The 11050-nt window shown below is 44.6% G+C and overlaps 1 protein-coding gene across 1 annotated transcript; it reads left to right on the top strand.

Moving 5' to 3' along the window:
- Positions 1 to 3130: 3130 nt before the first annotated feature.
- LOC121580357 (cysteinyl leukotriene receptor 2) lies at positions 3131 to 5202 on the top strand. Its single transcript, XM_041895408.1, has 2 exons — positions 3131 to 3267; positions 3793 to 5202. Exons 1-2 carry the CDS (start codon positions 3231 to 3233, stop codon positions 4842 to 4844), a joined length of 1089 nt encoding a protein of 362 aa, XP_041751342.1. The 5' UTR covers positions 3131 to 3230; the 3' UTR covers positions 4845 to 5202.
- Positions 5203 to 11050: the final 5848 nt, after the last annotated feature.

The raw sequence follows: 11050 nt of genomic DNA on the forward strand, positions 1-11050 counted from the left end.
TTGAGGACAGGTGATTGTAGAGGCCAGGTGATCTGATGCAGCACTCCATCACTCTCCTTCTTGGTCAAATAACCCTTACACATCCTGGAGGTGTGTTGGGTCATTGTCCTGTTGAAAAACAAATTATAGTCCCAGCAAGCGCAAACCAGATGGGATGGCGTATCGCTGCAGAATGCTGTTCGACCATGAAGGCCTGATTCACGCAGTCTCCTATGAACAGTTGATGTTGAGATGTGTCTGTTACTTGAACTCTGGGAAGCATTTATTTGGGCTGCAATTTCTGAGGCTGGTAACTAATGAACTTATCCTCTGCCGCAGAGGTAACACTGGGTCTTCCTTTCCTGTGGCGGTCCTCATGAGAGCCAGTTTCATCATAGCGTTTTTTTGCTAATTTTCCGGATTGAAGTAATGATGGACTGTCGTTTCTCTTTGCTTATTTGAGCTGTTCTTGCCGTTTAATGGACTTGGTATTTTACCAAATAAGGCTATCTTCTGTATACCAACCCTACCTTGTCACAACACAACTGATTGGCTCAAACGCATTAAGGAAAGAAATTCCACAAATTAACTTTTAAGAAGGCACACCTGTTAATTGAAATGCATTCCAGGTGACTACCTCATGAAACTGGTTGAGAGAATGCCAAGAGTGTGCAAAGCTGTTATCAAGGCAAAAGGTGGCTACTTTGAAGAATCTCAAATCTCAAATATATTTTGATTTGTTTAACACTTTTTTGGTTCCTACATGATAGTTTTGATGTCTTCACTATTATTCTACAATGTAAAAAATAAAGGAAAACCCTGGAATGAGTAGGTGTGTCCAAACGTTTGACTGGTACTGTATGTGTAACTGATAGATGCACACTGCATGTTTTTAAATGTATGTAAAGTATTTTGTCTGTAATGTCTTTTTCATTACGTGTTGGACCCCAGTAAGACTAACTGTTGCCATTGGCGTTGTCTAATATGGATCATAATATATCAAATCACTGGGTAAAAACTGGTTGAATGAACCCACTGGGCACACGCTGGTTAAATCAATGTTGTTTCCACATCATTTCAACAAAATTACATTGAAGCAACGTGGAATAGACATTGAATTGACGTCTGTGCCCAGTGGGTACGGCATTTGAACCCAAACAATCAATATGATGACATTAAATCAACCTGGGAAACTAATTGGATTTCCAAAAAGTCATCAACGTAAGAGCATTTTGTATTTTTTTCCTAAATCCAATGACCTGGTGATTTTTTGTTGTTGTTGAATACACGTTTGTTGACATCTCAACCAAATGTAAATCAAAACAAGACGTTGAACTGATGTCTCTGCCCAGTGGGAGGGTACCGGTCTATTTACTTTTGAGCATGGTTGGCTATTGAGCGATGGATAAGTAGCCTAATATTTGTTGTGTAGCGGGAATAAACCAGTCATGTCAGAAAAGGAGAGACATGCAATATGATTATTATTTAGGCCTAAAAGTAAAATAAACAGCCTACTGTATATTAGGCGACATGCTGCTACGCGATTAACAACGGAAAATGCATATGTTTTATCATTAGGCCTACCTTTTTAATGTTTTTATTAGCCTACCATTATTATAATTCCTGTGCATCAAACAACTCAATTTCCCCAAAAATAACAATATTTGCTTGCAATAAAGTTTATTAACCACTATGTTGTGCCTACCCATGGTTTGAGATTTGCCTGTAGATACGCACACTTTCCTGTCAAGTTCAACATTTATAAATACCAACCTTTGAGGGAAAACTGGCGCACGCAAGTTTTAGAGTATTTTTTTGTGCGCATGCACCTTGGATAAATGAGGCCCTAGGACATTTTAACCAAAAACCTGGTTGCCTCTGCCAGGAGGCTGAAACTTGGCTGAAAATAGATCTTCCAGCAAGACAATAACCCCAAGCACACATCAAAATCCACAAATAAATAATTAATTGTTTCCGGACTTGAACCTCATTGAAAACCTGTAGTTTGTATTGAAGAGGGAAGTCCATGTCCATAAGCGCAGACGAAGGATATCAAGGATCTGGAAAGATTCTGCATGGAGGAATGGTCTAAGATCCCTCCCAATGTTTTCTCCAATGTCATAAAACATTTTAGAAAAAGGCTCTGTGTCGTTATCCTCGCAAGGGGAGTGTGCTGGAGTATTGAAAACGGGATCCAATCATTTTTAGATTTTTTTTAAATTACTTGTTAAACTAAATCTCTTTCTCTGAGCAATTGTATAAGTACTTTTTTTTGTTGTTACATATAATATAGCTCAGTATATGTATTATTTATTTTATACAGTCTATTTTGTTTTATTTTTAGCACCTTACATGGATTAAATTAAGTATATTATTTTTGCATCTCGGGCTATTCCTTTTCATTATTCCTTATCATGGTTTGAGTGCAAGTACCTTTTGAATTCTCTATTTTTCTCCTACGCACCGCCCACTTTATCTTTTTAGCCTGACCACAAACCATCATACTGGCTTTATACAGTCTTTTTCTCTCATCTTTATCAAGGGATCCATTAATTGCGGACCCCACTGTAGCTCAGTATTTGTATAATTTATACAGTATTTTTTGCTCATCTTTATCATCACTGTATTTACATTTTAGTCATTTAGCAGACGCTCTTATCCAGAGCGACTTACAGTTAGTGAGTGCATAAATGTTTCATACTGGCACCCCGTGGGAATCGAACCCACAACCCTGGCATAGCAAACGCCATGCTCTACCAACTGAGCTACAGGAGGCCACAAAGGGGAATTGAGAAACAAAGGGTAAACAATGAATGAGCACGAATTGGCAAGAGACGGTGCGTAGTGGAGAGAGACCTTCCTACAGCACGTCTTCCCCACAGAATGACAACTGTATATTAATTCAATTTATAAACAGTCTCAACCATATATCAAATGTTATCTTAACTTCTCCAAAGCCACAGCCTCGTCATAAAAACATAATTGAACAAAAATTTGCTTTGCATAGCAGTTGAATAGTCTCAGTGAATTGTTTACAATAGGAAATTAGGAACATTTGGACTTTGAGAGCAGCAGAGTGGTAGAATTGTAAAACAGCAGAGGAAGTCACGCCCTGAGTGAACACTGAAGGCATTGTAGAGGTAAAGTGAATGCACTCATTTCTCTTTGGCTTCCTCTAAACATAGTTCAAACACACATCTCTCAGTGGACACGGCCATCAGAAGACTGATTCAACAGGGTTCACTGGACTGATGACAAGTATGCAACAGTATTGGACCACAGAGAGAGGTACTGTCAAGTTTCTCATGTTTATTTTGGTTGTACTAGAAATTGAGCGTGGTAGCCACGGCACCAAAACAGAGGAGAAGTTGAGCCTCACGCTTAGTTGTTGCAGAAATTGACCCACTATGCTGTTTACTTTCTGCATCTACGTCATATCGATAAGTCTACCTTTAATATAATGTGAAAAATCTTTCCATAAAGTGGCTCTGGCAATTTTTGTTTGATTTTTACATGGATTGAAAATGACCCATTAGTAAACCTGTCTTTTTCTATCACGCATATTGTTGGTCAGTTTTATAAAGTAACCACAACATCTGATAGTAAAGTGAATATTTATGCCGTCTATTTATGCCTCTCTAGCGGCTGTAAAAATGTATACAGGCAGTATCGGAAGAGGAGAGGACCGTAATGAAATGCTTCAATATAAATGTAGTGTTAGTATTCAGTTTTCAGTCTTTCTATGCTGTCTTTTTACCTTCCAGCACGTGCAGTACATTTTCCATACCTGTGTCTCCCTCCCTTTATTCACAGGTCTCACTGGAGGCACAGACAATATGAGTCTGGAGTCAGGGATGAGTAATCTGACATGTGATTGTCCCATCGACAGCTTCAAGCGCAGCGTGTTTCCTGCTGCGTACCTGCTCATCTTCTTCCTGGGCCTGATAGCCAACAGCGCCTCCCTCTGGGTGTTTCTGAGGATGTACAGGAGCAGGAGGAGTATCACCACAGTCAACCTGTACATGGTGAACCTGTTGTTGTCTGACCTCATGCTGGTGTGCTCTCTGCCCCTCAAGGCAGCATACTACCTGCTGGACTCCCATTGGCCATTTGGGGACCTCACCTGCCGCCTGGTCTCCTACGTATTCTATATCAACATGTATGGCTCTGTCTACTTCCTGCTGGCCCTGTGTGTCATCCGCTACCTGGCTGTATCACTCCCCTACACGTTCATGAGTCTGGAGGGTGGATCCTGTGGCTGGGGAGGGTGTCTACTCATCTGGATCTTTGTGTCCCTGGCCTCTGCACCCCTTCTGAGTATTGGGACTATCCAGGAGGGGGAAGAGCGGACCCGCTGTCTGGAGCTGGGCAGCAGCTTGGGCACCATCATCCTCCTGAACCGTGCTGCCCTGGTGGTGGGCTTCGCCCTGCCTTTCACTGTCATCTCTGTCTGCTACGTGTGTGTTCTGCTCAGCCTGAGGCAGTGTAGGGCTGGGGTGGAGGGGATGAGGAAGCCCTCTAGAAGGAAGTCTTGTGCCCTCGTCATCCTCAGTCTCTGCATCTTCCTGATCTGCTTCCTGCCCTATCATGTGGTGCGAACCCTCTTCCTGGCAGCAGAGCGGAATGCTCAACTAAATGGCTGTGAGGATTCTTGCAGCTACCTCCAGAGGATTCGGAAGGCTGCCGTCGTAACGCTCTGTCTTGCAGCGGGGAACAGCTGCCTGGACCCGTTCCTTTTCTTCTTTGTGGGAGAAAACTTCAGAGATTTCTGCATGAAAAATTGTGGGAGACAGAGGAGAGTTGTTAACAACACAGAGAGACCAAAGTTTCAAGAGCTGCAGCCCATAGAATTAGCAGTCAATTGATAATAAACTTGACACTGTTTTTAAGCTTATCAACAATTTTGCATTCACTTTCACGTTTAAATAAAATGTACACCTACTCTATGGATGGATGATTTCTAGTTATAAAATTCCTGTAGAGCCAAATCGTTTGTGGATTTATAATTATGGGACCATTGAAAATTGTGTCTTTTTGACCAGCCGGCTTTTTAAAATTATCGATTTTTTTTTTAACCAAAACTTTTAGCCAGATAATAGTTAAAACCCCTTAACATTATAAATCAACATATATTACAGCTTAATGTACATTTATTTTGATATTTTTACTACATTAAATAAAAAATGAATAAATGCCTGCCAGCTGAACATCTTTGCCAGTGTGTGTGCGTGTGTAGGCAACCTGCCCCTCCCCCTGCGAAGCATAGTCTAGTACAGTGGTTCCCAACCTTTTTAGTTTACTGTACCACCAACATCATTTTTCTCTGCCTGGAGTACCCCTGAAGTACCCCCCTAATGTGCATTTTACCAGTAAGCCTATGGTCTCATGAGTCTTCTCAAGTACCCCCTATGGATAGGCCAAGTACCCCCAGGGGTCCTAGTACCCCTGTTTGGGAACCACTGGTCTAGTAGTGTGATTCAGAAATTAGGGAGAGAGATTTTTTATTAGAGAAGAATGGAGCCAGTCTCCAGACGTGAACCCAATAGAAAATCGTTGGAGGGAGCTGAAAGTCTGTATTGCCCAGCGACAGCCCCAAAACCTGAAGGATCTGGAGAAGGTCTGTATGGAGGAGTGGGCCAAAATCCCTGCTGCAGTGTGTGCAAACCTGGTCAAGACCTACAGGAAACGTATGATCGCTGTAATTGCAAACAAAGGTTTCTGTACCAAATATTAAGTTCTGCTTTTCTGATGTATCAAATACTTATGTCATGCAATAAAATGCAAATTAATTACTTAAAAACCATACAATGTGATTTTCTGGATTTTTGTTTTAGATTTCGTCTCTCACAATTGAAGTGTACCTATGATAAAAAATTACAGACCTCTACATGCTTTGTAAGTAGGAAAACCTGCAAAATCGGCAGTGTATCAAATACTTGTTCTCCCCACTGTATATAGTCCCATTCTCATCCCTTCTAGCTCAAAACCCCTCACTCTTCAGTTTCCCGCTCTCTATCGCTCCGCCCACTTCCTTTGTCTATGATGGCGGCTAAATGAAACTTTTATTCAGTTCAGAATCAATAGTAATACAATCAATCAATCCCTTATCTTGCAAAAACACTCATGTTTAGTTTAAACTCTGTTCAACCCCAGCTTGACCTGAAGATTGATTGTTGGACATGACAGGTTCACTGAGGAGAGATGCATTAGGCAACAGTCTGGTTTCAGTCTCTGATAAGTTAAGAGCGAGCAATTTGACCCTAGGTCAGCTACCCACTTACATTGTAGTCATTTAGCAGACACTCTTATCCAGAGCAACTTACAGTTAGTGAGTGCATACATATTTTTTTCTTTATACTGGTCCCCCGTGGGAATCGAACCCACAACCCTGGCGTTGCAAGCGCCATGCTCTACCAACTGAGCTACACGGGACACTTCACACACACACAGCGAAATGACCCAATTAAGTTATTGCCTAGCAACAGAGAATTGTAACTATATGTTCGTGATTAACTCCGTTTTATCTCATAGTTCACTAAAAAATCCACCTCACTTGCACCCATGAAAGGGAAGGGAATAATGACAGTAGGGGGCAGGACTGTGCGTCATCCTGTGTGGGTGGCGGCTGTGCAGGACCCTTGTATCCTGGGGTTGGACTTTCTTAGGAGCACAGGCTGCCAGTTAGACCTAAATAGGGGCACACTGAGCTTCCAGGGAGTCACCATAGCCCCCCCTAATGTCACATTCACACAACCTAACAACCCCTTACTCCAACAGTTAAAGCAGCAGAGACTCATGGCTGCCCCCCCCTCCCCCACATCTGTGTGTGACTTTTTCCCAGCCCCTCTGTCACCTACGGCTGTGTGTTACATTCCCCCAGCTACCTCCATGACACATCCCTCCGTGAGCCCGGGCCACACCCCCCCAGCCCAGCTACCCCAGATGGGAGAGGAGAGGACACTGTCTGCAGTGAGGGGGAGGAACTGTGTTGGTCTTGACCCCGAGCAGCAGGAACGGTTTTGGCAGTTGCTGTTTGAGTTCAGAGACAGCTTTGCTCTGAGTGAGGAAGAGGTGGGTCAGACTCATCTGGTGCAGCATGAGATCGACACAGGTGTCCCCGCCGTATCCTGCTGGCACACCAGGAGGCGGCAGACAAGGCTGTGTTGGAGATGCAGCGGGCAGACTTCATCGAGCCCTCAGACAGCCCCTGGGCGGCACCAGTCATCATGGTTCCAAAGAAGGGGGGCAAGCTGAGGTTCTGTGCGGACTACAGGTGGCTGAATGAGGTAACCAGGAAGGACTCATACCCCATACCACGCACCGATGAGTCGCTGGACCTGGTTAGGGGGTCCTCCTGGTTCTCCTCACTAGACCTCTGCAGTGGCTACTGGCAGGTGCCCCTCTCCCCAGAGGCCAGAGCCAAAACTGCGTTCTCCACTTACAGAGGACACTGGCAGTTCAAGGTCCTGTGCTTCGGCCTGTGCAATGCTCCAGCTACTTTTGAGCGTTTGATGGACAGGGTGCTGTATGGCATACTCCGACAGGAGTGTCTGGTATACCTCGTCAACATCCTGGCCCAAGGCAGCTCCTTCCAGTCAGCCTTGGGGGCGCTACGGCGTGTGCTGGAGAGGGTGGCTGCCGCAGGCCTGAAGCTCCACCCTGAGAAGTGCCACTTTATGAGGAGAGAGGTGTCCTTCTTGGGCCACCAAGTGGGGGAGGAGGGTATCAGTACCATGGAGGACAAAGTGGGGGCTGTCTGAGACTGGCCCACCCCCACCGACCAGCAACAGCTGAAGAGCTTCCTGGGCCTGGCCTCGTACTACAGGAGGTTTGTACAGGGCTTCTCAAGTGTCGCTGCTCCCCTGAACCGCCTGCTAGTTTTCAAACTAGTTTTCATTGGGAAGGCAGATAACGCATTTTTATCAAAAGCAATCACTTTCGCATGTGAAAATACAGAATACTACTCATCACTCCACTTGCTTGATTACGTCACTTTTGTTTTGAGCCAACCTCACCGTCGGCCAGAGCAGGGCACCTGGCTCACGCCCAGGAGGCAGCCCGGTTCCAAAACGAATGCCATCACTTTTCACCCGGTTCAAACTACTCCCGGATAACCCGGGCCAGATTGAATGTGGCTCCGTTGTTTCATCGCCCCCAAAGTGTTCAAATCAAAGGATCACGACCGTTTCAGACTGGAAATCCTTATACGGATTGACCAATCAGTGGTGGTGAGTATACCAGTAGCTAGACCATAGACTGCTGGTTATGTATCTACTTATGTACACTATATGACCAAAAGTATGTGGACACCTGCTCGTCGAACATCTCATTCCAAAATCATGGGCATTAATATAGAGTTGGTCCCCCCTTGCTGCTATAACAGCCTCCACTCTTTTGGGAAGGCTTTCCACTAGATGTCGCTCCCTCGGGCTCGTGCAGTGGAGGAGATCTTCGTGGGCTTTACTCAGCCTTGTCTCAGGGTAGTAGGTTGGTGGTCTGTTGATATCCCTCTGGTGGTGTGGGGGCTGTGCTTTGACAAAGTGGGTGGGGTTATATCCTGCCTGGTTAGCCCTGTCCGGGGGTATTGTCAGACGGGGCCACAGTGTCTCCCGACCCCCCCTGTCTCAGCCTCCAGTATCTATGCTGCAATAGTCTATGTGCCGGGGGGCTAGGGTCAGTCTGTTATATCTGTTGTTATTCTCCTGTCTTATCCGATGTCCTGTGTGAATTTAAGTATGCTCCCTCTAATTCTCTCTCTCTCCCTCTCTCCCTCCCATCCCGGAGGACCTGAGCCCTAGGACCATGCCTCAGGACTACCTGGCCTGATGACTCCCTGCTGTCCCCAGTCCACCTGGTCGTGCTGCTGCTCCAGTTTCCACTCTTCTGCCTGCGGCTATGGAACCCTGACCTGTTCACCGGACGTGCTACCTTGTCCCAGACCTGCTGTTTTCAACTCTCTCTCTCTACCGCACCTGCTATTTCAACCTCTAAATGCCCGGCTATGAAAAGCCAAGTGACATTTATTACTGATGTACTGATCTGTTACAACCTCTACAACCACTGTGATTATTATTTTACCCTGTTGGTCGTCTATGAACGTTTGAACATCTTGGAGAAAAATCTGGCCTTAATGGCCATGTACTGTTATAATCTCATTTTACATTTTACATTTTCGTCATTTAGCAGACGCTCTTATCCAGAGCGACTTACAAATTGGTGCATTCACTCCACCTGGCACAGCCAGAAGGGGACTGGCCACCCCTCAGAGCCTGGTTCCTCCTAGGTTTCTGCCTTTCTAGGGAATTTTTCCTAGCCACCGTGCTTCCACATCTGCATTGCTTGCTGTTTGGGGTTTTAGGCTGGGTTTCTGTATAGCACTTTGTGACATCTGCTGATGTAAAAAGGGCTTTATAAATCAAATTTGATTGATTGATTGAGATGTTGGAACATTGCTGCGGGGACTTGCTTCCCTTCAGCCATGAGTATTAGTGAGGTAGGGCACTGATGTTGGGCGGTTAGGACTAGCTCGCAGTTAGCTAGCTAACTAGCTGGCTAAGGTTAGCCTACCTTAATACAACTCAGATTTGGCTTGGAAACCCAATAACATTTAAAAAGAAGGCAAATAATAAGTAGGAAAACCTTTTGTCATGATTGTGATGTCGCCAGATTGACTTTAGATGCAGTAAACCTTTAGCCAGCTAACTAAGATTAAGGGAACCACCATATTTTTGCTAGCTAGTAACAGTAACGGCAACATTGCCATCTCTCTAAAGTACATTTGACGACATCATATGGCAAAGTTGTTTCCTATTAATTATTTGCCTACTTTAGCAATGTCATCGTATTTCCATGCCACTCTAAGTTAGTGTAATTTACACATGTCTAGGGCACATGGGTTGCACCTGGCGTCACTGGCCTGAATCTAATCCAATCTTGATCCAGTCAGTCTGCATCTGTAAAGCATAGAATTAGCTTCCTAACGAGATTGTTATTTCTCGAGCTGTTTATGATTGAGGGATGATGACAGTCGTTGACCCTGTTTTTCTGTTAGACGAAGTGCACAGTTGGGTGCCAGACTGATCCCCTGGTCATGAATGGATGCCAGGACCTACCAGAAGGAGCAAAGGTGGGTATCATGTCCAGCAATGTGATTGCAATAGTTTAGCAACCTCCTAAAATAATTTCATTCACTGTTCACTTGCTATTTTCACAGCTTGTCAGGCAAGACCTCAGAAAAAAAAGTACCCTTGTGACACCTCCTCCATTGTTGCCAGTCTCCCTCGACTCCTATGAAAAGGACACACCATCATTGGGTCTCTGATAGTGACCAGAGTTATTGCCCTGATGACACAGATAGCTTCATCATCAACGACAGGTAATGTGTGTTATGTAAAAAGTTGTGTTAGAAAATACCCGGCTTGATAAACTAGTAGGCTAATTCCCCAGCCAAGTAGATACAACTAGTAGAGTCATTTTGGTTGTGAAGTGCATTAGCAAACACCTTTGTCCTTTCTTTAGAACAAAATGCAATTTACCACTTGGCTGTCTATTATACCACTCTGTCACAGTCCCTCCTAGTCAACACCACCTCATAAGATTGCCTTCTGCAGTTGTTCGAGCGATGTCCAGTTTGCAGCCGAATATGCAGCATTAGAGAAGACCAGCAAGGGGGCCCTCATCAGCATCATGCAGACATGCCCTCGCTGTGAGCATTCCTATGAATGGAACAGTCAGCGACATGTTGGCAAGTATCCGGGCAGCAACCTTCACCTGTCAGCGGCAAACCGCTTTCATAGGCTCATCACATGTACAAGTACAGAAGGTAACCCACTTCATTACTTTGATACATTTGATAACCCAATTTACATAAAACGGACATTATTTGTTGCTTGTTTTCTACTTCTTAGATGCATATAATGTCCAGGGCATAACCTAGCCTGGTGGAACAAGCCTGATCGCTGTGTTCACCATTCTATTTCACTTCACATTTGATGATATCTGAAGTGAAATAGAAAGGTGAATGCAGCGATCAGGTTGGTTCCACAAGGCTAATAATAACCACCATTGATAA

Source organism: Coregonus clupeaformis, chromosome 13 (assembly GCF_020615455.1).
Source record: "Coregonus clupeaformis isolate EN_2021a chromosome 13, ASM2061545v1, whole genome shotgun sequence".
Lineage (NCBI taxonomy): Eukaryota > Metazoa > Chordata > Actinopteri > Salmoniformes > Salmonidae > Coregonus > Coregonus clupeaformis.